A 27,658-nucleotide genomic window follows, 5' to 3' on the forward strand; every position below is an offset into this window, starting at 1 on the left:
TTTTTTTTAGTAGAGACGGGGTTTCACCATGTTGACCAGGCTGGTCTCAAACTCCCGACCTCAGGTGATCCACTCACTTCAGCCTCCCAAAGTGCTGGTATTATGGGTGTGAGCCACTGTGTCTGGTCTCTTGGCTGGATTTTTAATCAATTAAAAAAATGTTTCAAGGGTTTTTTTAAGAGTTTAAACTTTTCATTTTATTTTATTTTACTTCAAGTTCCAGGATCCATGTGCAGAATGTGCAGGTTTGTTACATAGGTATACGTGTGCCATGGTGGTTTGCTGCATCTATTGACCCATCCCCTAAATTCCCTCCCCTCACCCCTCACCCAACAACAGGCCTTGGTGTGTGATGTTGCCCTCCCTGTGTCCATGTGTTCTCATTGTTCAACTCCCACTTATGAGTGAGAACATGTGATGTTTGGTTTTCTGTTCCTGGGTTAGTTTGCTGAGGATGATGGCTTCCAGCTTCATCCATGTCCCTCCAAAGGACATGATCTCATTCATTTTGTGGCTGCGTAGTATTCCATGGTATATATATATATATATACCACATTCTCTTCATGCAGTCTATCATCGATGGGCTTTTGGGTTGGTTCCATGACTTTGCTATTGTAAATAGTGCTGCAATAAACATGTGTGCATGCGTCTTCAGAGTAGAATGATTTATATTTCTTTGGGTATATACCCAGTGATGGGACTGCTGGGTCAAATGGTATTTCTGGTTCTAGATCCTTGAGGAATTTCCATACTGTCTCCCACAATGGCTGAACTAATTTACATTCCCACCAACAGTGTAAAAGCGTTTTTATTTCTCCACAGTCTTGCCAGCATCTGTTGTTTCTTGACTTTTTAATAATTGCCATTCTGACTGGCGTGAGATGGTATCTCATTGTGGTTTTGATTTGCATTTCTCTAATGATCAGTGAGTTGAGCTTTTTTTCATATGTCTGTTGGTCACATAAATGTCTTCTTTTGAGAAGTGTCTGTTCATATCCTTTGCCCACTTTTTGATGGGGTTGTTTTTTTCTTGTAAATTTGTTTAAGTTCCTTGTAAATTCTGGATATTAGGCCTTTGTCAGATGGGTAGATTGCAAAATTTTCTCCCAATCTATAGGTTGTCTGTTCACTCTGATGATAGTTTCTTTTGCTATGTATAAGCTCTTCAGTTTAATTAGATCTATTTTGTCAATTTTGGCTTGTGTTGGAATTGCTTTTGGAATTTTAATCATGAAGTCTTTGCCCGTGCCTGTGTCCTGAGTGGTACTGCCTAGGTTTTCTTCTAGGGTGTTTATGGTTTTGGGTTTTACATTTAAGACATTAATCTATCTTGAGTAAATCTTTGTATAATTGTAAGGAAGGGGTCCAGTTTCAGTTTTCTGCATATGGCTAGCCAGTTTTCCCAGCACCATTTATGGAGATCATTTCCCCATTGCTTGTTTTTGTCAGGTTTGTCGAAGATCAGATAGTTGTAGGTGTGTGGTTGTATTTCTGAGGTCGCTGTTCTGTCCCATTGGTCTATATGTCTGTGTTTGTACCAGTACCATGCTGTTTTGATTACTGTAGCCTGTTTCTGAGTATATAGTTTCTAATTGTTAGGTACAGATGTCTATGTGTGATCATAAACTTGTGTTTTAAAAAATGTTACATGCTGGCTGGGCACGGTGGCTCAGCCTGTAATCCCAAGACTTTGGAAGGCTGAGGCGAGCAGAACACGAGGTCAGGAAATCGAGACCATCCTGGCTAACGTGGTGAAATCCCGTCTCTACAACAACAGTGTGGTGGCGGGCACCTGTAGTCTCAGCTACTTGGGAGGCTGGGGCAGGAGAATGGCATGAACCCAGGAGGCAGAGCTTGCAGTGAGCCGAGATCATGCCACTGCACTCCAACCTGGGCAACAAAGCAAGACTCTGTCTCAAAAAAAAAAAAAAAAAGTTACATGCTTATGAATTTTAATGTTTTATCTATCAATTATTGGGGCGTGTATTAACATCTGCCCCTCTCATTTTGAGCTTGTCAATGTTTTATAGTAATTCTACCAATTTTTATTTACATATTTCATAGCTGTCTTAGGCGCATGCAAATTTAGAATTGTTATGACTTCCTGTAGAACTGTTCCTTTTATCATCATGTTGTGGCTCTATTTTTAAAAATCCGTTTTATTTAGTTCGGTATCATTTTGTGGGGGAAGTTCTATATTTCTAGAGGTCATCAGCTGTTCTCTGGGAAAGCTACATTATACACACTGAAAAGTAATGCTGGATACACAGCTGTACTTAAACAGTCTAAAGTGTTTTGCTAAAATTACTCAATCCCTAGGAGCCAGAATGTTTTATTTGGCCAGGGCTGGGAACTACTCTTCAAGAACCATGTTCCCAGCTCATTAAGAGACTCCCACCAGCATCACTGAGAAAGAACACAATTCCCATATCCAAAGAACAGGACCCTGAGAGTGAACTCTGTGAAGGCCGTGAGGCCATGCCAGCAACACAGATCACAGGGAAGGGAAGAGGAGGAAAAGGCAGTGAAGGCAGTGAGCAGCCTGGCCAAGGAGGAAGAGGCTCTCAATTCTGAATCCACCTATACTCACAGAGGTTGTGTAACCTCTGTATTACACAATGAAAGGTCAATCTTTTATTGCTTCCGCACATTTTTCAAAATAATTACTACAGATATGCTATGACTAGAAAAGAAGGGTTTATAGTCAATTAGGCCACATGATCAAATAATCATATGGCCTGTAAGTGTATCTCTCATTTACTCTAATTATTCAGAATGCCTGTTCTCACTCTATCCTTGTCTTCTTTCCTTTTCCATCAAAACTTCACCTCTACCCTTTAAACTTCAGTTCAGGTTTTCCCTCCTCTGTAAAGATCTTCTGAAGGCAGAAATAAGAAACAAGACTGTCTTAGGGGATAATGTAGCAAGCAGTTACAACTTTCACTAGGAAAGGAAAATGGGGCAGGTCCTGTATGAAATTGAGGAATTCACTGAAGGAGAGTGCAGGAGGAGCAGCAAACCCAAGACAGGCTTGTCATGCCCACTGCAGGGCATCCGGTTGCTTCGAGGGAGCTGCTTGGAGGAGCTCAGGTAGGTTCGGCCCTCAGCCTCCTGGCTTCTTCAAGTCCTGCAGTCCTGGGGTCCAGGTGCCGGGACACAGGACCACTCAAAGCTGTGGGCATGTGGTGCTTCATCAGGCTTTCTATTGGCATCAGTCCAGTTTTGTTTTTTTCCAGTTATCATCTCTTCCTTTTTGCTTTTTTGCTGTCTAACATATGGCAAAAAACTGGGCATGATCTATCTTCTCCACTTCTCAAGCTCCTTAAGATCTCGTCTTCTCTCCAAAAGATTTGACAAAACAAATGCTTCTGGATATAAGCCCCTGTGATTTGGTTCTCTCTATCGGAAGTTTTCTTGTCACTCTGAACTGGAAAGAGGAGTGGGTGATCCTTTTTCTCCTTTCATTTTGCCATTTTTAGTGGCAACAGCTATAGCCTGATGTACATTAAAATAATGCTCCTATTTTCCTAAGGCAACAGATCTAGAGTTTGTTTATAAAATATGTCACCTGTACCCACAGAAAACTTTAAAGCTAGAAAATTTGGACTAGGATGGTAAAACATTGAGCTGGAGTTACTTCATGAGTCCTGATACTCTGATGGAAGGCAAAGTACTAAGAACAAAAAGATCATTTGAAAAACACAACTAAAGAAAAATGCCTCAACTTTTTATGGGATGCTTAAATGCTACAAAATTTCTGTTGCTAGCTACAAGTCAGCAGAACTTAATGGTTATTTTCTAAAAATTTGACTGTTCCAGGTTAGTAATGCTGTATTCATTTATTTTTAAATATGCACACAGGAAGTGAGGTGCAGTGGTATGCATCTGAGTCCCAACAACTTGGAAGGCTGAGGCAGGAGGATGACTTGAGCTGAGGAGTTCAAAGATACAGTGAGCTGTGATGATGCCACTGCACTCCAGCCTGGGTGACAGAGCAAGACCCTGTCTCTTAAACACTAACACGCACACACACGCGCGCGTGCGCGCACACACACACACACACAGAGGAAAGGCTCCTCAGGAATCATCAGTCTACATCAGGGGCTAGGTGACATGACCTGAACTTCAGGCAAGTATTAAAGCTCCCAATCCTTCCTCCTTTCTAGTTTGTTTGAAATGTTTGAACATTTATATATTTGGGGGCAGTTTTCAAGCTATGAGCAATTTCAATTCGATCTTTTCTACCCAACTTTTACAGTTAAATGAATAGAGCCATGGATGCTGGTGGTGGCATTTTGGGTCTGAATACTTGTACATTTGGAAGCATTACTATATAAATTCTTCACTCTTGGAATAGAAACCAATTCTAATGATAACAGCTCTTATATAACCCTTATTCTGTACAAGGCACTGTTCTAAATGCTCTTTGTAAATAACTCATGTAATTCCCATATCAATCTTATGAGATGGGTACTGTTGTTATAATCTGTTTTACAGAGGTAGAAATGGAGGCACCTGCTCAACATTAATAAGCAAAGAGAGCCAGGATTTGGACCTACACAATATTGATTCAAAGTCTGCTCTTTACAATATTGGCCCTCAAACTTGGAAGGCAAATCAAGTAGCTTGCTGGTGGCACTGGTCTTTAAGCAGGTTATTAGAATCCACTGGGCTTTATGGGTAGAGCCCAGTTTCATATAATAATGTATGTTCTATTTAACTAACATTCATCTACATGTGGCAGGCAGCCTCCCTCCTCCAAAAAAACCCAAACCTAACTGAGTTCAGATATCTGTCAGTAACTCTCTACCACTCCCTCCACCCCCATCCTATCTTTTAGCTAGGGAGAAAATATATCCTGGTTCGCCTTGGCTAGTCCTGGTTTATACTTGTTTTCCCTATATCTCATCTATTTTGTTAATATTATCTGTCTTATTGCAGAGATTCTTTAATATATTAATATGGATTACTACAGTCCAAGTAAGGAAATGGAGATGAGGCCATCCTCGAATTTATTTGATCCCCAAACCCCTCACTGCAGAACACCTGTTAACAGCTCCCAGAACAGTGATAGAGAGGCCTAAATTTTAGCTTTAATTTTTGTGATCTTGAGCAAACCACTTTATGCCACAGTTTTCTTAATTGTGGATTGATGATGTCATACTGCTGTGATTTATGATTCTCTTCTGGTTCAGGCCAACTTCTGTTAAGAACACTGTATACCCTGGATGCGTCAAAATTTCCAGACTGAGGTGGAATGCTGAAGTACAGAGGAATAGGGTAACATTAAAAAAATATAGGTGAATGTGACCCACATGTGGGTATGTGAGTTACATAATTTCCCCTGAACAGAAATTTCATAAGAAAAAAGCCTATGAGGCGACATCTAGACCTGCTATCCACTCACCCTTGTTATAGAGTGGAACCCCAAGGAAGAGAAATGTTACGATGGAAAAACACAGTATTTCTGTTAACAGTACCCTCTGGCATTCACAGAGACTTCAACTACCTATTATACTATTAATACATAATGTATCCCTGAATGTAAATCATTCAAGGTAAGTATAATGCTCACCTGCCCTGCCTCAGAATGCTTAATTTTCTCACCCAGCTTCTCAAGGGAAAAAGCCTTTTCTTACAGCGTTTTTTGGTATAGCTTAGGACAAGGTCCTTCATTGCTTCATCCTTCAAATTTCTTATGGATAAACTGGGCTTAAGGAATTAGTCTATCAACTTACTACCAACTATACGAAAAATATTCACATAATGATTTGTGTTTGGATTGATCTTTGAGACCCACAACCCTAAAGTCTTACATGATGGGGTGAGATAACGCTGAGATGTAAGTCTAATGGAGTAAACAAACAAGAGAGAGTAAAATAAGACTTGGTTTATCAATACCATACTACAGATTTGATAGCATCATAATTTTTAAAAACCTTTTTTTACCCTTTTCCTTCATATAAAAATGGTACATATTCATTGTGGAGATTTTAGAAAATGCAGAAGAGTAAAAAAAAACAAACAAACAAACAAAAAAATTGGTTCCACTATAAAAAGACAATCCTACTGTAAAAGATATCCAGCATTCCAATTTTGGTATTTACTTTTGTCTGTCTCTGTGTGTATATGAGTAAGACTATGTATATATACACATAGCTTTACATGTCTGGAATTATGTATCGTATGCAAATGTTTTATCCTTTAATATTATGAGTATTTCCCCATGTCATTAGTCTTGAAAAACATTTTTAGTGGCTGTATAGTAAACCATGGTTTGTCTACAACATATTTCTTTGTTCTTCTATCATTATTTAGATTATTTCAAAAATTTGGCTTTGTAAATATAGTATAATAAACATCACTATATGTAACATTTTATATATTTCTGTTTAGATTTCCAGAAGAGAAACTGCATTGTAAAAAGGTATACATGTTTTTAAAAGGTCTTAACAACTTCTAAACTCTATTCTGCAAGCGTTTGGGTCAATTTATAAGTCATCAACACTGTATAACACTGTGTATGTTTTATCACACCCCAGCAAACACTGAATAGTACCTTTCTAATATTGTAAATAGGTAAAAAATAATATAGCATTTTACTAATTTGCAATCATTTGATGAGACTAAATATTTTACTTTTTATTTTCTTATATGCATAGAATGTTCTTAACTGTTCATTTGTCAAGGAAAGTTTTAATGTTTTCCTTATCAACTTGTATGGCTCTATTGATTTTAAGGTTAATCTTAACAAATTATTTATGTATTCATTTTTAGAGACAGGCTCTCATTCTGTTGCCCAGGCTGCAGTGCCATGGTGCCATCATAGATCACTATAGCCTTGAACTGCTGGGCTCAAGTTATCCTCCTGCCTCAGCCTCTTGAGTTGCCAGAACTACAGCTACATGCCACTATGTCTGGCTAATTTTTTAAACTTTTTTAGAGATGGGGTCTTGCTTTGTTGCTCAGGCTGGTCTTGAGCTCCTGGCCTCAAGCAATCTGCCTTGGCCTCCCAAAGCACTGTGATTACAGGCGTGAGTCACCATACCCAGCCAAGATTAATTTTTAATGCTGCCTAATCTTTTAATTTTTATAATTACTTTTGATTTACAGATGTTTTAAATTATAATGAGATCAAATATATCATTTTCTCATTGCAGTTATGCTTAGAAAAATTATCTCGATTTCAAAGTACATAATCTAGTGTTTAAAATAATTTAATCTTTAAAAAAAGCATGTAACTTAAATCCATATGGAATAGATTTTGTTAAGTATAATGTGAGGCCCTAACTCTGTTACCTTTTAAAATATATAATCAGTTGTCCCAATGTCTTGCCAAATGAGTCTTCCCTTCCTCACTTTGTCATGACTCTTTTAATCAAAACACAAATTATACATATGCTATGGTATAATTCCATTGCTCTGCCTATGAGTTTTCTATTGCTACTACACCTTAATGTTATTAAAAAACACACTAAGCTTTCTTCTTTTTTATTTTCCTAAATGGCTATCACATTGGGGTGCAGGGAGTAGAAAGGAAGTGAGAACCAGATTTAGGCCAAAATCTCCAAGAGAACTGGGAAAGGCCTGAGGCTGGATGGGGGTCAGTAGAGATGTAGGTAGGGCGGTTAGGCTAAGGCAGGTACCAAGCTGTGTCCTTCCAGAATGCCCTGGTTCACATCACACCTCTGCCACTTAATAGCTGGCTTTGGGCAAGTTACTTCCTCTTTGTGTGCTTTGGTTTCCTAAAATATAAAGTGAAGTTGTTGAGAGGATTAAATGAGATAGGGAGAAACACTCAGAATAGTGTATTGCCCGTGGTAGACATCATTATCACTCATTTGAAGCTATCTTCCACTGCCATCATGCCACTGTAAATTACTATAGCATGGGGATTAAAATTATAAGCTCCCTAGAATCAGGATGCCTAGACTGGAACCTTACCTCTGTCATTTACGAGCTGTGTGAGCTTGGAAAAATTACTTGCTTTTTTTGTGCCTTAGTTCCTCATCTATAAAACTATATAATAGTACCTACTTCACAGGGTTGTTACATAGAGTCCTGATATAATGAATGTAAGTTACTTAACACACAGTCTGGCACACAAGTAAATTCTCACAAAATGGTCATCATAACCATTACGTCACTTGATTACCCTGGGGCATTTGGTACTGATGTTAACTCTCAACTTTTTGACACTGTCCTCCTTTGTCTTCTGGAACACTGTGATTTGGTTCCCAACCCATCACTTCATGTACTTTCTTCTTTCACCTACCCCTTAAAATGCTGTCATCCTCCAGGATGTCCTCTACTATCCTATTCTTTGGTGACCAACCATACACTTTCTTGATGGTCCTTCTTCTAAGCTAGGAGATGGCAATTTTTTAAGTTCAAGAACCAGATAAATATTTTAAGCTTGTGGGCCATATGATCTCTATCACAACTACACATTGTATAACATGTAAGCCATTGAGAATATGTAAAGGAGTATGCGTAGCTATATTACAACAAAACAAGCCATACAAAAACAGGCAGCCAGCCCACATGCCATAGTCTGCTGGTTCCTACTCTAGGTGGTTGTTTCAGCTCAGGTATTCGAAAACTCATCACATTGCATCTGTCCTCCCTACTGGGCTGTGGGCTACCTTAGGGCAATGTGTCCTTTCATCCTAGGATGTTCTGGAGGCAGCATAGAATCCAGCAGATATATACAATCAACTTCTGCTAAAATACTCAATGACATGGCCACATAATATGAGTGTTTACAGCTAAAAAGTCTGTTGTGCTACAGGGAAGAAATGAGCCCTTCAGTAGCTACCAAAACAAACTTTTAGAGAAGACCTCATGGCCTGCGTAGTGCACTGAAACATCCAGTAGAATTAATTTTTCTTTCCCAAATGTGAGCGGGAAATTCAGGTCCAGGAAACTCACAATTTCAAGGACCAAGTAATATTGCAGACATCAAAATAGAGCTGTTCAGGGTTATCTATAAAACAGGACACACTTTATAGGAATGGAACAGCTGTTTCCCCATTTCTGTTTTAAAAGGGGAAATAGGCTATAGGGCTCTGGGGTGTATGCTAAGCATATGGAGAAAATTTATTTGCTTAAAGAAAATGTGACATGGAGTTGGCAAAGGGCTCGGTTTGTAAGAGATAATATCCTGGTGGGTGAAATTAAGAGGATAAGAAGAATATATACCAAGTCATTTCAGCATTGTGATTAATGAAAAAGGAAACAGTAATAAACACTGAAAGGAAGAAAAGAAAAGTAAAGTTGAAGCTGAAAAGAACTGAATATGCTCTAGGGAAGACACTATAAGAACCAAGTATCACTTATAGTAATAATGACTTTAGTAAAACAAATTTTAGATAAAGATGACACTGGTTTAGGGAAAAATAAGAAAACCAAAACCTCAGTCAAAAGTAACAGTGTGAGTATTCAGTTTCTCTAAATACAGTGTAAAGGATCTTTATAGAGCTAGGGGTAGCTGAAAAATATGTTAAAGACTCTGGGGGAGAATTTTAGACTTCTGGAACATAGTTAGAAACAGGTAATAGACAAAGAAGCATGTTTAAATTTTTCCTTTTTAATTTTCAAGCCCAAACTTAATCAGTAGTAATATTTTTAGTATAAATATTTGCTGAACTCCTTTTACGGAGAGATTACTATTTTGTGTCACTTAACATATCCTCTCAAGTAGCAATTACCAGAGAGTACTCTTTAAAATTTCTTAAAATCATAAAATCATTATTGCTGTGAAAAAAGAACCTAAATTTTTCTTTAAAAGAGCAAAGGTAATGTTGGTTTCCTTCAACCTTCTTCTTCCCCTTCCCTACTAGAAATTATGAAAGGACTCATTATGTGGCCACATGGACATTCATTCATTTATCCCTCAAAAATCTAATGAGCACCTACTATGTACTAGGCACTGTGCTAAGCCCTGAGGAGGAAAGATGAAGAAGATGTGGTTCTTACTCTGAGAAGCTGACAATATAGGGGGAAAGACAGACACATGTCTAAGCAATTAAAATGCAATGTGATACTACAGTGATGGAGAACAGGTGTGAGGTAGGGGCTAGGGGCGGTAGGGGGTACTATAAAGGGAAGCACCAGGGAGTTATTTCATGGGACTGTCTGCATACTGATTGTGGTGGCACCCACACAAATCTGTACATGTATTAAAATTCATAGTTGTATGCCAAAAGAAAAAAAGGCCAATTTTACTCTATAATACTTAAAAGTTAAAATAAAAAAATTCTGATAGATGCCTATCAACAAGAGAGAATGGATAAACAATGGCATATTCATACAGTAGACACTACTGAGTAATAAAAGGATTAGATTGCTGACAAATGCAACAACATGGATTATCTCAAAAGCATTACTGGGTGAAAGGAGCACATAGGATGAAGCACATTCTGTATAATTTCATTTATAGGAACTTCTAGAGTAGGCAACATTAACATATGCTGATAAAAATCAGATCAGTTGTTGCTTCTGTGTGTATGAGTAGCGGGGTGGGGTGGGGTTGATTGGGAAGGGATCTTAGGGAACTTTTAGGTGTGATGAAAGTGTTCTAGGTCTGGGTCAAAACTGAACAGTACACTTAAGATGTAAGTACCTCAATAAATGTAAATTCTAACTAAATTAAAAATATGCATTTAGCTATTGGCTTGTCTTTCACAGCATAACATTTCTAATGGTCTTTAAAATTGCAAAAAACATTAACAATCTCTCTGCCATATGTTATCAGTTTATTTTTAGGATCAATTGGATTTTTTTGATGTCTTAATGAAGTAAATATAATATCTAATAATAAATCTTATGACAAAGATAATTAATAATTAAAATGTGCAGAGAAGGATAGAACTCTATATTCTGCTGGGGTGAGGATCTGTTGCTGTATTTTAGGAAAAGCAAGAAGGAGGCAAGTCTCAAGAGGATGTTGAAGGGTAGAACTTCAGTGCACAGACCAGGAAAAGAACATTCCAGAACAACATGTGCAAAGTCACAGATGTGAGAAGGGTTGGCATTGTGCTGAGCACTTTGCCTGGACAGTTTAATCCTCATTATTATCTCCATGTTTCATAGCCCAGGCTTGACAAGGCACGGGGCCTGGTCCAGGTTCCTCGGCTGTCATGCAGGCAGAGCAAGCATTCTCACACAGATAGTGCAGACTCTCATTCTTGTCTTCCTTCGTGTGCTATCTCCTGTCATGCTGGGGTGTCTGGCTTTAATCACGGCACTGATGGGACCTAAGAGAGGCTTTTACCTGATCAGAATCTACTTTAAGAAGATAGCTAGACTGACAATAATGGATCATTTGGCTGTACTTACCAGTCTTTCTTCCTGCTTCCCTTCACCTGAAAGCAGAACTATTTCTAACAAGATCACTAGTAACAGCAGCTGAACAGTGATCACCAAGGTCTGTCTCTACGCCCTCCATTTCACAGACTCCTTTGTCAAGAGGTTCTAATTGTGGGATTAGGTAAGCAGTGAGATGATGGCCCTTTAAGTTTCTGAGTGGGAGATGGGATGCTCTTGGGGTCCCCAAATCCCAGTGGGAACTATATATGGGGTGGAAGGTCCCTGACTGGGGAATTTTGTGCAGATGTCCTCTGAGGTAAACAGGATTTGCTGGCTAGCTATTTTGCAGCTAGATAATTAGATTTCCTAGCCCTGGAACAGCTAAGGTACAGAACTCTGTCAGGCTTGGAGGTTTTAGAGCCATCCTGGGAGAGACGACATTGTCTCTACGTGCTGTAAGGATTTTGGTTCTTGGCTGGACCCATGGAAAGCTCTTAGAAGAGCGTGGGCCCTGCTCTCTAGGGAAGTGCTTTCCACTGGACAGAGATGAATGAGGATTAGGCCAAGGGTTTGGCAATGGAGAATTGCCTCAATTGAAAATGGCTTTAAAATAATCACAACAAAGCTACACAGAGCTCTATTATAAAGTGTGTTCATGTTCATTATTTAAAAATGACTGTGAGTCCCACAAATATGCTGGATGTCAGCAATTTACAGATTTGAAACTGAGACTTAGGAAGGTTAAGTGACTGAGACATGCATAGCTGCCTGCCTGTCTGCTTTCCTTCCTTAGTTCTCTCTCTGCCCAACTTTCTTCTTTCATGTTTTCAATATCTAGCTCTTAGTTAACTATACATCATTTTATTCTAGAAAAAAATTTAAGGCAGCTTACAAGGTTACAAAAAGAAAAAAAAAAAGACGACTATATAAATTAAAAGTGAGAGTGAATATGAAAGAAAAATAAGAATTGGACCTGAAATGAATCCAAGACTTCTGATAAAGATATAATGGCCTAGACATTTGCTACTGATGGGGCACAAATTTGATTCTACATTTGTAGGAACCCATGTGAAAAAGGAAACCTGGTCACTATTCATAGTATGCATAAGCTAAAATGACAATGACAAAACAATCAGTTACTCAAGAGAAGTACAACTATTTTAGGTTCATAATAATTACAACTTGGCATAATGCACAGTAGCTTCCTTTGATTATTAAACAAAACTAGGTCTTCAGAGGTGATTTTGGTTTTCAACTGTCTTTTCAGTATACAAGATAATTCACTGTGAATTTTAAAAAAACATGAAAAGCATACCATCTCTCTGAACTCATGTAGCAAATTCCATTACGGAAGTCAAAGCAGGTGAGACCCCAGTGAGCCCACTAGTTGTAGGAACTGTTCTTGGACTCAGGGATGTGGGTAGAGTGACAATTTCCACATGTATTACAGGGGAAGAGATAAAGCCACTCACTGTGGCACAGGAATACACAGCTCATCATTCAGATGTTATATCTTATTTTGTAAATTTTTTTAACTTGGTGGCAAATATTAACATGATCCATTATACCACAAATTCCTTATAATGGCTGTTGTTAATATAGAAAAGCATTATTCCAGAGCACCATTTTCTCTGTTGAACATCTTGCTGCATTCATGCCCTAGGGCTAGAGTTTATTTACACTGGCTAGTTTATACCTTCCTCACTCAACCCTCCAGTTTCCCTTACTTTTATGCCAAAAAAGGGACACAGAGTTTTCCTTTTTGTAATTTACATATGTAGAAAATACGTCCAAGTCAGGATGTCCCTTTCATCCACAGGAAGAGTCTGGGGCCACCTGACTCATCAACATGACAAATCCAGAAATAGAAAATGCAATCTAGCTAAAAGAGAGAGACAAGTGGAAACTTTTAAGCCAGCACACAGCTAAGGTGTTATGTCATATGAAATTAATTCTCTGAGGTCAGCGATTAGAGTTAGGTTACAGCCCAAACATAATTCTGCCTGCTGATCACTTGACCTACTACAACATTTATTTCACTGAGAGATGCTCAGCTATGACTTCCAAGGGTGGGCTTGGGATAGATGGAAGGAAGCAGACAGCCAGAGAAACAGCAACTCCTTCCTTTTGCAAACAGATGTGTCTCCCAGGCCCCTAACTAAAATGATTATTTCCTGCTTTTCTGAGTGAGGTATCAGATGTGTCCCACTCTTCCCTTTCCAACAAAACGAAGCACCTGAGATCACAGACTCTTCAGTGAAGTGCAAAAGATGACTGAAGAAATTGAGTTACGTTCTGTCATGAGAAGCACTAGAGTAACATGATAATAAAACCACCTTCCCTATGGGAAAGAGGAGGAAGCCAGGGAATAAATGATGTGGCTAGAATGATGCATTTATATATTTCTTTCACTTCCAAAGACTGACCTCTCCCAGTAAAGAGATTTGGAGCGGCACTAAGAAGAAATGGCAATTGCCGAATGGAGATATTGGAATAATGCAAGTTCTGTGAACAGGGGCAGCTCTAAAATACAGAGAATAAACAGCCCTTCCTTAAAGGGAAGCATCAAGCAGTGCCTGAGGGGTTGTGCAGGAGTGGCTGGTGGGGATGAGGTACAGAGTGAAAACAGGGGGATCTGAGAGTTAGTATCTGACATGTGAACACATATACATCTAATCAATTTACAAACCATTGACATCAATAATAAAAAGAGCAGCAGCAGCAGCAGCTGCTGCTACTAGACAGCACACAGTGCCAGGTCCTGTCCCTAGAGCCTTGTGTCTACTACCTCGCTGAGGAGTGCTGTCCCCTTTCTTCTCACATGGGTCCATGTGGCCTTTTGCCATTTGGGGATGTGTTTCCTCTTCTAGGATGTCCTTGATGTTCAAGCAAGGCTATTGGTGCTGGGTGGTGAGGACTGTGAGGACAGGGAGGGAACCAGGACCTACCCTGTGACTGGTTTGCTGCAGGCTCGTAATCACATGAGGCTGCTAAGAAGGTCAGGGTCACCAGCTATGACCCTGGGGCCAGTGGAAAGGCCTGTACTCCCCAGCCTTTTGCTTTCTCTCATCATTCTCATTTCTGCCACTAAATCTACTCACTGTGAAAGAAAAGAAGGGAAAGACTGATGCCTGTAGCTGAAGTGTGCAGTTAAATGGTCAGAAACTAGACTTCTCACATGTAATTGAATCATCAGAGTGCTGGTGACAGAGTTAAGACAGTTGAAGAAATGGTTGCTAGTCCAACTTCCAATTTTCAAGTTATTGTTGGGGTTGAAATATCTCTCACCTCAGAATTTTTATTTTGGAAACTCTCCAAAGCACACTTTTAGCCACATTCGAGTAATTGAAACAGGAAAAAAATAGCAGTATTTTCAGCCACATTAAACTCTAACCAGATGCTCTTAGAAAACTTTTTGTATGTACACAGCACCTTTTATTCTAGCGGACAGTCATGCTGTTCAGTTCTGAACTGTATCCGCCATAGACTGAAAATACTAATACTTCAAGAGCCATGGTAACCACCTGACAAATACATCCTCTCCACATAGGAGGTAAAGAGGACCCCAGTGCTATCTCTAATTCTCCCTCTCTACCCAGGCCACTGGAAATCCAAGTGAAATTAATGTAATGAATATTTACTGAATACCTTCTTTGTACCAGGAACAAAGGTGAAGAACACTGGGAAGTTGGCATAAATTTAACCAACCTGCAAAGTGAAAATGATAGCAGGTTTAGGACATCCGTACAAAGTGTTAGGGCCAGGACCTACCTTACTGGCCCACCTGAAAGACAGCATTTCTGACACGTTTTCTTCTGTTAACCATCAGGCAGAGAGAAATGCTTTTGGCCTTTAGAGGAAGAGCCGTGTGAAGGAAAATTAATGATAGGCTGCCTACAGTCCATGAATTCCCAGGTCACTATCCTTGGGACCACCCAGAGCACAGCCTGGGAGTAGCCTGTTCAGGCAGTACTTAGACCCCCAGCAACCACTTGGACCCTTCCATCCTCCACATGAGAGCCAAAAAGATCTTTCCCAAAGGTAAATAGGATCATGTAACCTTCCAGGTTAAAACTCCACAGCAGTTTGCTTTTATACTTAAAATAACATCCATACTCCCTAGTACCACCCCCAGGGCTCCCCCAACCGGGACCCTACTTCCTCCTTCAATCCCACTGCCTCCTCTTTGGCCCACAATACCCCAACCATGCTGACCTCCTGGAGTGCTAGAACATGCAAACTCCTTTCTTGCCCCAGAGCCTTCAGGCTTATTGTTCTCAGACCTGAATGCTTCCTCCTCTAGCTCCTTCACATCACTCCCATCTCAGGTTAAATGGTGCCTCTTCAGAGAGAGGTGTCCTCTGACATCTGAGGTTCGCTCCCTCCCCCAATTCTCTGCCACGATTTTCTCTTCCTTTCTATGGCAGCACTATCACAAGATGTACTTATTATCTGATTTGTTACCTTGTTTTTATTTGATCCTTCCCATAGACTTTACATTCCAAGATAGGACGGACCAATAACATCTGCTTTTTAAATATCATCTCCCCAGTATTCAAGATATGCCTGGACATAGTGGACATGTAATAAATAATTGTTGAATAGATGAATGAAATGAATATAATTGCAAATAATAAATGTTTTATAAAGAAGGGCATCTTTATATTTTATGTTTTTACTACCATAAATACTATTGTACTACCATAAATCCGGATTACTATTAGAGGTTTTTCATGTATTCATTTTAACCAGGACCACCCTGACTGGACTTGAGAAGCTGAGAGAATGGAGAGCTGATGTATAGCTGCAATTAGAACGTTTCAAAACGATTGCTTTAAAATACTAGGTTTGGCACACAATGCATTTTGAATAAGGGGGAGAGGGGTTAGTCCTTCTAATTTAAAGCTATTTGTGGTTGAGAGCAGAGATCCTATTATGTGTGTGGCACGGTGTTCCTTAACTCAAGAAAAATTACAAAGAAACTTAACGTGAAGCACCAGAACACTAAGAATGAATAGCACAGTATATATTCCTGGGGAGCTATTGTGAAGCTGGCCTAAGGGGGAATACCCTTGTCACTTTGCCATTTGGCTCTGGCCTAGGCTGCCAAATCATGGAATTGTTGGAAACTAAGAAGTACCCTGGGTGCCAGTCTTGTGTTTCCAACTATGTCCAGTGGCTAAAATGGAGGATCTTGAGTCTTCACACTGTGTCCTGTGTGGTTCTTCAGCCAGCAAAACCAAATCTTGTAGGTTACCAGAAGCCCACCCACACGAGAAAGGGAGGTCTAGAATTGTCTTACTGCCTAGGGAAGATCTCTAGAAGCCCTGCAGTGGGTCCTGGGTACTTGTACACAGCATGAACAGCAGTCTTTCTCCAGTCACCTCCTGATTTGCTCAAGGGATAGGCCCAAACTTTTCCCTTGGTTTCCTCCATGCATTTAATTTCTCTGTTAGGAATATAGCTCCGCTCAGCACCTAGTTTATTTGCATGGGGTTCTGCTTCCTTGCATAATTCTTATCTTTCCATATCTCTTGCTATCTGCTGCTTGGGATCAGGTCCCAACCCAGGTAGCACACCTGGAATTGTGCTGCAGCCACCTGCCGAGATTCTCCTTGCAGTGTTGAAATATCTCACTTGTAACATATGCTACTGGTTCTGCTTCTGAGAGCAGCCTCACCTATTTCTAGCCCCTCTGGGAGGCCAGCCTCTGAGGTCCCAGCATCCTTCATCAACAAACATGCATTGAGGTGACACCAGGGGCCCCCTCAGAGCACCAGGATAAGTTTGCTTGAGGTGGGAGTGTAAATTAGTTCAACCATTGTGGAAGACAGTGTGGTGATTCCTCAAGGATCTAGAACTAGAAATACCATTTGACCCATCAATCCCATTACTGGGCATATACCCAAAGGATTGTAAATCATTCTATGATAAAGATACATGCACACGTATGTTTAATGCAGCACTATTCACAATAGCATCACATGTACACATATGTTTATTGTGGCACTATTCACAATAGCAAAGACTTGGAACTAACCCAAATGTCCATCAATGACAGACTGGATTAAGAAAATGTGGCACATACACACAATAGAATACTATGCAGCCATAAAAAAGGATGAGTTCATGTCCTTTGCAGGGACATGGATGAAGTTGGAACAAACTATCACAAGATCAGAAAACCAAACACCACATGTTCTTACTCATAAGTGGGAGTTGAACAATGGGAACACACGGACACAGGGAGGGGAACATCACACATGGGGGCCTGTTGGGGGTGGGGGGCTAGGGGAGGGATAACATTAGGAGAAATACCTAATGTAGGTGATGGGTTGATGGGTGCATCTAACCACCATGACACGTGTATACCTATGTAACAAAACAGAACGTTCTGCACATGTAGCCCAGAACTTAAAGTATTAAAAGAAAAAAAAAAGTTTGCTTGAATTCAGGGATCACTTTGGGGAAGCTGTGACTGAAGTGGTTTATCTAAGGCTTTATATCAAATACAGGGCACGCAGTAGTATCAAAGTTAAAGCTGAGCCACACAATTTTCATGAGTACAAAGCTGGATGCCATAGCCCTGTCCTTGAGGCACAGGGGCAGCTGCCAGGGCTGAAGCCATCCTGCGCTTTCCTGCCAGGGTGCCTGGGTTGACTCTGTGTCCTCTGCCTAGGATGCCCTCCTTCTTACTCTTTTCCTGCCAGAAACCTACTGCTTCTTGCCCAAGGTGTCCAGTTCAAACAGGTGCATCCCCACCCCCACCCCGTGAGGCCTCCCTGACCTCCACCTCAGGAAGACTCGGAAAACAGGCTACTCAGCCCTACGGTAGAACACTCAGCCTATTAAAATGAGAATTTCATACCGCCTCTCCTATTAGAATATGAGTTCCTGAGTGACAGAGACGGGACAACATTTTATTTTGTCTTTAAAGGACCAAGGCCTAGCACAGTGCTAGGTGCCACACCTAGCATGGTTGGTGTAATACCTCTTTATAAGATGTACAGTTAATACAGAAAACAGGATTAGAATGAAATAACATTTTTAGACAGAAGGAGGCTGAGAGGGGGAAAAAGACTTCAAACTCCTGTATTTTCCTGTTCAAAAGGAGCAGTCTTTGGACATTGGTCCAATTTGAGATGTTGCTGGAATTATCCCTTCCCTCTCTTTTTCTCTACATTTCAGAGAACCAGTGCCTATTTGGAAAAGTAATATGGGCACACAAGGAAGAAAGCGATGCAGTGATATATATCAACAGGCTACTGAACGATGATAGCTATGCCAAAGAAAAGCATTACATAATGACATCAAAATAGGACACTCGAGGAATGTCTTAGAGCTAAAACAGCTGTCACCTGGTATTTTGGCATTATTGAGGAACATGAAGAGATAGTCCCTGGAAACTGGAGAGTACAGATTATTTGCAACAACAATTTTCAGAGGTCAAGAACATGTTTTCCTCATTTTTTAAAAAAGTTAACCTCTTATTATCATTTTCACTTGAGAAAACTATGATGCTCTAAAATGTCTAATACCTAAACACTGCCTATAGGTAGGCATCAAAGGAAGAGAGAAGCTCCCCTCATTATACCAGTTCCTAAATAAACCTGTAAACTTGGAGATATTTCTCTATTTTATAGATTATCCAGACCTTTCACTTTTACATATAAATAATCCCACTCTTAAGGAACATTAAGAACAGGATAATACGTGAAATTCTAACTGTCAATTTTGCTGTTAGTAAAATGTCTGTTAGGACAAAAGTTTACAACCCTGGAATTGAAAAATGACTAATTGGTTTAATATGTGTAATTTTCTTATTTTTTTACCTTCTAGCTCAGTGAGATGCTGTTCTGAAGTTGCTTTCCTCTAGGGCTGCTACTGTCATCTTTTGTTCACTTGGCTAAAGAGGTCAGATGCTTCATCCATTCAAAGATGCATCAATTCTATGATGTGTTGTGTATTGACTATGTGCCAGAGGCTGCAACTGCAAAGGTGGAAGGTGCACTCTGCACTCCAAGAACTTCCCATTAGTGGGGGAGAGACAAGTATGCTTGGCAATTACAGTAACATGGGATTGAGGGTAAAGTGTGGTTAAACTCTGAGTACCTTGGGAGCACTATGGAGGATTACATGATCCACCCGGCATACAGAGGGGACAGTGGGAAGGATGGGATTTGGGATGTGAATCAAGAAAAAGTAGGCATGCCTGGGGGAAACTGATGTCCTGTGATCTAGCTCTGCTACAGGAATTCACTTTTCCTTTATAATTCATAGAAACAAAATAAATAGACAAATTAATTTATACCTTATATTTTCTAGAATTAGCAATATATATCTGTCAACACCTTGCAGGTATGTGCAGTAATAATTGTTTGTAAAATCTAGCAAAAAGCACAGTATTAGGCTTTCCTGAATCATTTTAAAGTCATTAATTCACAGACTCACATAATGTTAGTACTAAAATAGAACTAAGACATCTTTTTCAGTGCAATACCTTCACAGAGGAGGAAACTGAAGCTCAGAGAGTCAACAAAAAACAAAACAAAACAAAACAAAGCAAAGCAAGCAAACAAACAAACAACACCACCACAATCACCAAAAGATTAGAAATGTTTTTCTTGATATTTCCCTTCTTTGCTTGGTTGCTTGGTCACCTTTGAGCGGGTGGGACTAAGACATCTTTAGAGAATGTGTTCTGCTTATAGACTCATAATTCTTTCAGTTATCTATAGGACGATACCTACAAGTCAGTCCAATACAGTCCCTCATTTCCTCCCCATACAGATACAGATTTTGGGTAGATGCTGTGACAGAAAGACCACAGGAAGGGGAAAGAGCATCTGTCCTAGGGTCAACTTTTGAAAGTTAACTGATGAACTAATATCAATCCATAGACCCAAGGAAGCTTAAACCGAGATGGAATTTTAAGATAATTGTATTTTAGGATCTACATAGGCTGAGACAATTATGTTAGTGCTTGAACAGAGGCTGCATGGATACTCTGCAACTGGAAAATGAACTATTAAAACAACAAATGGCTAGTGTTTCATAAAGTCCATTTCAAAAGTCTATGTCACTAATACAACTGTAAGTGAAAAGCTGTCCTGTAACTCTTTCAAAGCTGACTGATCAGAGGTGAAAAGTCTAATTTAGGATCATTTAATATCTCAAAAGCTCTTAAATATGCCATGTGAAAAGGAAAGAGTTTAAGAAATAACTAATTTTTCTATATTAATAATACAATACTATAGCAATGCTATCTAATAGAGATATAAGCCGTGTATGTTAGGTTAAATTTTCTAGAAATGGTAAAACCAATTTTTAAAAATCATAGTAAATATACAGAACATATTACCATTTTAACCCTTTTCATGTGTGCAATTCAGTGAAATAAAGTACAACTACACTGGTATGCAACCATCACTACTATCTATTTCCAGAACTTTCCCATCATCCCCAAATGAAATTCTATACCCATTAAACAATTCTCCCCATCATTCCTTCCCACCAGCTGTTGATAACCCTATTCTACTTTCTATTTCTATGAATTCGACAATTCTGGGTACTTTATATAAGTGGAATCATAACAGTATCTGTCCTTTTGTGCCTAATTTATTTCACTTAACATATCTTCATGGTTCATCCATATTGTAGGATGTATCAGAATTTCAATCTTCTTTAAGCCTGGCTAATACTCCATTGTGTCTGTGTATATATATATATATACTGCAGTTTATTCACTGATGGACATTTGGGTTGTTTCCACCTTTTGGCTATTGTGAAGGTAGAAAAAAAAATAGTGTATCTGTTTTACCCAATATATCCAAAGTATTATCATTTCAACCTGTAATCAATATACAAATTATTACTGAGATATTTTACATTAGTTGTTTTCTAATGTCTTTGAGATCTGCTGTGTATTTCATAATTACAGCATATATCCATTTGAATTAGCCACACTTTAGGCTCTTAATAACCGTATGTGGTTAGTAGTTAATGTACTGGATAGCACAGTTCTACAGGAGAGTTTGCATTCAAGATTTTACAAATCATGATTCCTTCTGGATGCCATGATGAATAATTCCACCTTATTTTTTTCTCACATAGCCCTAGTGTTTAGAGTTGGGCCTTGGAAGTCAGACTAAACTGAATGCAGATCCCAGTCTCTTACTAATTAGCTCAGTGATGTTGGAAGGATTACTTAATCTTTCAAAACCTCAGTTCTGTTTTTTGTAAAGTTGGAAAAAAAGACTATTTCTCCCATAGGGTTCTGTCTGAATTAAAATCAAATAACATAAATAAAGTGCTTAATGTACTTAATGTAGTGTTGCCAAAGTGTGACATAATAAATAGCAACTATAATAAAAATAATCCACTAGATTATAGGTTCACATGGGCAAGGGCTATGTCTATCTTTCAGTGTGCCTGACACATGGCAATTATTTATTTATGTGAATAAATAATTGAACTCTTCCCTCAGTCTTTATAAACTTTCATTTCCATGACATCTTTACACCTTCACAGAGATTGCATGATGATTTCTAATACCTCCCTTGCCATGAAGACAGATAATTTATGGTATAGAAAGAACATGAAACTCTTACTCTCATCATTTCCTTTTCTTTTTTATTCAAAAAATTTTGACTACTTCCTTTCCTTTTCCTTGAGAAATCAGGGATGATAGGGCCAAAAAGACTAAGGGCCAAAGGGGCCCTTACCCACAGGGGCAATGAGCAAATATATAAGTAGTCTGAGGATAACAGATAACAGAAACCACCTTATTCTCACTGTTGGGGAAGGGAGTTACAAATATGGAAAGGGTTAAAAGCTAGATTGCCTCTATGGTGTTAGATTGGAAATAGGGCAATCAGTGTGATCTCATAGTCTTTAATATAAATAGAGCAATAGATATAGGCGTGTGTGTCTGTGTGTGTGTGTGTGTATGTGTGTGTGTTTCCTAGCCTATTACCTGAAAGGGCCTGGAAGCAAGGAGCTCACACAATCCCCAGATCTTGGTTTCTAAATATCATTTTCCATAACGGATGGAGGTCTTCTTGAAGATATGGCTAATTCCAGAGTTGGGCAGAGAAAGTACAACATGCTTATGGAACATTTTATTACCAGAAGGTAAGAAAGTACTCAAAAAAAACATGAGGGCCACATCTGAGATCATTTGAGCATTAAAATAAATAATGATATTAGTGAGTTGTAACTCATTCAATAAAACAGCAATTTATGAGCTCATGTTGATAGAAACAAAAAAATAAGCGGGGAGAAGGGAATGCTCTTCTTCACACTAAGAATGTTTACCTAGTCTCCAAGTATCTCCCCACAAAATATTTATTAACTGCAAAAGGAAAAACTATAATTTTACAGTGACTAAATCTAACAGATACCACCTTAAGCAAGTGGGTTTGGTTACAAGACTAACTCCATTGATGTGACTCCTGATATGATTAAGAAGAATACAGCATTGTTTCTGTAGTATTCCTGTCACAAAAATACACAATTTCAATCTTACAATGACGAAACATCACACAAATCTAAACTGAGAAACATTCTACAAAATGTACTCTTCAAAAATGTGAAGGTCACACACAAAAAAAGGAAAACTACAGAACTGTTCAAGATTGAAGGAAAGCAGAGACAAGACAACTAAATGCAACACATAATCGTGGGCCAAAAGAAAAAAACATTTTTTTTCTATAAAGGATATTATTGAGACATTTGGTGAAAAGCTGAATGGGATCTATGGGTTAGAAAGTAAAGTTGATTTACTGAATGTAATTGTTATACTGTGGTTATGGAGAAGAGTATACTTATATTTTTAAGATAATCACACTAAAGTATATAAATTAATTCAGAAAAATATATACATACACCAAAATAAACTCACAGGGGTAGAAAGGAGGATGAGAGAGAGAGGGAGAGAGAGAAACAGAGAGAGAGAGAGAGAGAGAGACAGAGAGACAGAGAGAGAGACAGAAAGAGAGACAGAGAGAGAGAATACAACCAGTGTAAAATGTTAAACATTGGAGAACCTGAGTGAAGAGCATATGGAAATTCTTTGTTATTCTTGTATCTTTTCTATAAGTCTGAAATTATTTTGATGTTAAAAATTAAAAATAAAGAGCATGGGCTTTGGAGTAACTCAGATTCCATTTTGAATTCTCAGTCTTCTATCTATCATCTGTGAGACCCTAGGAAGTTATGAAATTATTCTGATCTTTGGTTTTCTCATTTGATCACCAGGAATAGGACTAATTTAAAGGGATGCTGTGAGGATTAAATTAGATAATGCATGACTTGAGCACTGGGCAGGTGGTAGGCATGTCTGGTAGGTAATCTGATACATAATGGATGCCGAAACAGACTTTTGTTGAATAAATGAACAAACTGCTCCCTTCTCTCCAACCCCTCAATCTGAACAAGTGATGCTACTTAAAGAAAATTAGATGCTTCAAATTTTAGCAATCCAAAGCATGAAGTTTTTCTTAACACTTGAATAATATAAAACAAAATGTCAAATAATAATAATAAATAATAAACATACCACCATGCATTCTGATGTTGCTCTAGAGTTTCCTCAGCACTTTGCCCTCATGTCTCCTGTGACACTAAGTGGAACAGGCAGGCATTCCAGTTTGAGTCCAACACAGTGTTAATAATAGCGAATGTTTACAGTGCCTTGAGTTATGGGTGTCAAAGAAGGGGTCATGCTCTTGTTACTTAAATCTCAAACAAGGCTTCCATCGGTTCATGGCTGCAGGGTACAAAATGAGGTGCAATTTAATGTCCATCTGGGCATCTGTTCCTCAGGTGCTAGCACTGCTGTCTGTGGTTCACAGTATATCTGGGGTAGCAACACAGCAAAGAAAGGGACCCAAGTTGTGCCTGGGAAGTTCTACTCTCAGCCAAGATGTGCACATGAATTTAAAATTACCCAAGAGGGTGTTTCAGAGTTGCTGGCCAAAGAGTGGTGTCTTCTAATCTGGAGAGCAGCTGCTGGGCACAAACATGCAAACACACACACACAGACACACACACACACACAGACGTGCTCACGCAGCCTATGCGTGTCTCTACTTGTCTGCTCTGGGCAGATGGTTCCTGGCTTTTGGGTCACCTCATCCTGCAGCCCAGTCCAGTTAGACCCTTTCTTCCACAGAGACTGGCAAGCTGTGGGGTAAGGGTTTTGGTAAGGCTGCCTGTCTTCAGAGCATGAAGGACACTGCCCGGAGAGGAAAGAGGGCAATATTTAGTGTTTGGGCCCACTTGTTGTTGGGCTCTCCACTGCCTCTCCTTTGCAGAGCTATCACTGGCCCCCGGGTGCAAACTCTCGGTGGCTTTCAAGCCTACAAAACAAAAACTGAGAGGGTGTCCAAAAAGAGAAGAAGAAAACGCTGTTGTTGGTCCTGGGTTCCACTGTTGGATTTTGGCGGGGATGAGAAGAAGGAATTACCAGGCGTGATCAACAAAGGTACCTGCACGGTAAGCTAAGTGTCCCCATCCTTGCTGAGAAGATGGGATGTTTCTGTGTTCTTCAACAGCTGGGAGTGGCCAACACCACTCTCCAGAAGTAGGATCTTGTGAATATTATGCAAGGGAATGTAGTATGATTAAGAGCTCATGACAGATGATGACTTTTAGGCTAAAATGACTAAGAGTTGCTTGCAAAATAGAGGAACTATCCTGACAGTAGGTAAGTTTTACTAAAGTGATACACATGAAAAGAAGCCAAAATGAAACTTTAAATTGTTATCCTGTTAAGAGTAAGATGAATAGTCAAAGATTAAAGGAAAAGTATGTTTGGATAAATGCTTTCCTTCTTAATAGCCTGATTTTGTAAGCCGATGTGAATGATCAATATGCCATGTCAAAATCAACACAATGTGTTGAAAATGGAGAAGTATACTGAATAGGTTAAATTGCAGAGGAAGAATTCTCTTTTCACGGAAAGATTAGTGGAAGAAACTAACATCTTCAAATGGCAACTAGATTGTATCTTTTTTCTTTTGTTTGTTTACCTTCTGTTGATGTTAAGATTTAATGAATGAGAGCCAGAGAACAGAAGCAGGTTTCTGAGGTAAGGTTTTTGAGAGGTCTTGGGAGATACCTATCAAGAGCTTGTTCTGTAACACCCCACAGAAGATGACTGGATATCCATGGGCACATCACATCCAGATACAAATGGGAAATGATGCTAGGCTGCTGCCAAATGATATCACAGAAAATTCTGCTCACTATACTCCTCGATGGGAGGATTATTCAATGTTTAGAGTGGCTGCACAGTTGTGTATATAGGAGCTCCATTGAAGAGGGTATGTGTTCAGTTAAAATCGTTGTGACATATTCAGTTATTCTTTTTTCTTTCCATACCAATTAATGATTACATCTCTTTCTTTATTCATTATCTGTTCATATCTCAGGAAGGAATAGAAGAGGTGCAACACATACACTGTTTACACTACCATATTCCACGTGTGTATTAGATTTGCATAAAGGAGAACATGGTGTAGTTAATACTAGAGAATGCATTGAATTACGGCAATGTTCCTTTAGCTACAGTTAAACATGTTTTTCCTGTGATGACATTTTCTGATTTATCAATCTGCTATCTCCCAAAGCCAAATATTCCAAGTAAACATTTCTCTATGTTTATCAGTTGACACTATTATGAAACTCTCATTATGCTTAATTAAAAATCAGCATAAATACTGTAAGAGCTGTTTGTTAATAAAAATTTCTAAAGGCAGCAATAATATTCATGGGCTCTTTCCACCTGGGTAATTAAGGTCTACTCTAATGAGAATTTTCTAAGTAATTTCCCAAAGCAATGTGGGGTTTGGGTTCTTATACTAACCAATACAAAGATACTCTGTAAAAGTTCTGCAGCAAAGAAAAGCATTCATTATTTAAAAAGTGAGTGACAATTTATTTTAAGAGTTTACCTTCTATTAAAGTTCATGTGTAATTGTCTTTTTTGCTTAAACTTTATTTAAGCAATAAATTAGCAATAAATTTAAGTAATAAATTTAGTCAAGACTTGGTCTTAGGTAGTGGCGCTGGCAATAGAGATGAAGATATTTTATTGTGCCATCGAAATGGTGGTGCCTGTAAGAGAGCATTATTGTAGGAGACTGCCATTGCAACTTGCCAAGAGTTAGGCAGGTCCAAGGATGCAACAAACCTAAAAGTAAGAGGCTCTATCTTCTTTTCTTCCGATTACAGACCATATTATTCTATGTCCTAACCTAAAGCAAAATTGTCATTACCAATGTAATAATACCCGCTTCACCTTTCTAATATGTTACTTTAAAAAACATTTAAAGAAAAAGTGCTAGTAGCTTTTATTTTCCTTAAGGTAGAACTAGTGCCTACCAGCAACACACAATAAGTTTGTTTAGTTATATTAGGGGAACACTTTTATAGTAATAGGTTAGTTTGTTTGCTCATTTGTTCATGCATTCATCAACTATTTAGAATGCCTACTCGGTGCTAGGCCCTGTTCTGATTACTGGGACTATAACAGTGAATGAGGCAAACATGGTCTCCAGATGCCCTGAGTGTAGGAATCTGCACAGAGAGTCTGATTACTAGTGATCTGAATCTGTATATTGTGCATGTTGTTCAACATAGATATGGAGACAATTTTAGATACCATCTCAGCATCAAATAATTGAATTGGAAAACACATTTGAGTGTAAATACTTGAGCCTTCTTTGAGGGATTTGACATTTCAGTGCAAGCTATAGATGTTAGACAAAAAACTCACATACTAATACCGTCTGCTTCTTCAGAATTGGGTCAGACAGGAAGTCTAAAGAAGACAGAAGAAAATTTGTATTATAGCCTCTTAGAAGTCTAGGGTTCAAATCTGACAGTAGTTCAAGATTTTCTGTTTAATCTGACAGTCAATCACTGGGGCCCTCACTGAAAAAGCAGGCCTATTGTGCTTCTCATCTTGGTTGAGGAGACTTTTATTACAACGTCATTTTATACCTACAAGGTGTTTTATACTGTGTATGAAACTTGCATTGTCAATTACTCACTGGACCCTATGTTATAGGAAAGGCAGGTATTACTGTTCCCCGTTCAGCAGATGGACAAACTAAGTTTTAGATATTTAAGGGACTAGCCCAGCTAATGTTTTCTCTAATGCACAGCCTCATGGGGTAATCTCTTAAATAAAGGACTAGAAAAATTCTGTGTTTTCAACTTGAGTACTCATAGCCCTGACCTATTGTTTGAAAGTGGTATTAGCAAACAGGAAACCATGTAGATAGAGGAACGTTTCATGCCTCCCCCCACCACCCTCTTCCTGCCTCCATTGCCCTTCTAG

The 27,658-nt window shown here is 39.0% G+C and overlaps 2 protein-coding genes across 3 annotated transcripts in view; one reads left to right on the forward strand and one right to left on the reverse strand.

Annotated features, from left to right (window-relative positions):
* Window positions 1-27,658, reverse strand: part of CMSS1 (cms1 ribosomal small subunit homolog (yeast)) — a 397,344-nt gene that overhangs the window by 46,534 nt on the left and 323,152 nt on the right. The window contains exon 1 of one of the 2 annotated variants that reach the window (XM_011999908.1): window positions 23,870-23,937. The exons of the other annotated variant lie outside the window; for it this stretch is intronic. Within the exon in view, the coding sequence (XP_011855298.1) occupies window positions 23,870-23,879 (10 nt within the window). The 5' untranslated portion in view covers window positions 23,880-23,937. Of the gene's footprint in view, window positions 1-23,869; window positions 23,938-27,658 lie in introns of those variants that run through there. 2 annotated transcript variants of the gene reach the window in all.
* FILIP1L (filamin A interacting protein 1-like) overlaps window positions 24,354-27,658 on the forward strand; it is a 310,971-nt gene continuing 307,666 nt past the window's right edge. Inside the window, exon 1 of the mRNA XM_011999904.1 lies at window positions 24,354-24,807. The gene's annotated coding sequence lies outside the window, so the exon portion shown is untranslated. The remainder of the gene's footprint in view (window positions 24,808-27,658) is intronic.

This window comes from Mandrillus leucophaeus, unplaced genomic scaffold (genome assembly GCF_000951045.1).
Source record: "Mandrillus leucophaeus isolate KB7577 unplaced genomic scaffold, Mleu.le_1.0 Scaffold608, whole genome shotgun sequence".
Taxonomy (NCBI): Eukaryota; Metazoa; Chordata; class Mammalia; order Primates; family Cercopithecidae; genus Mandrillus; species Mandrillus leucophaeus.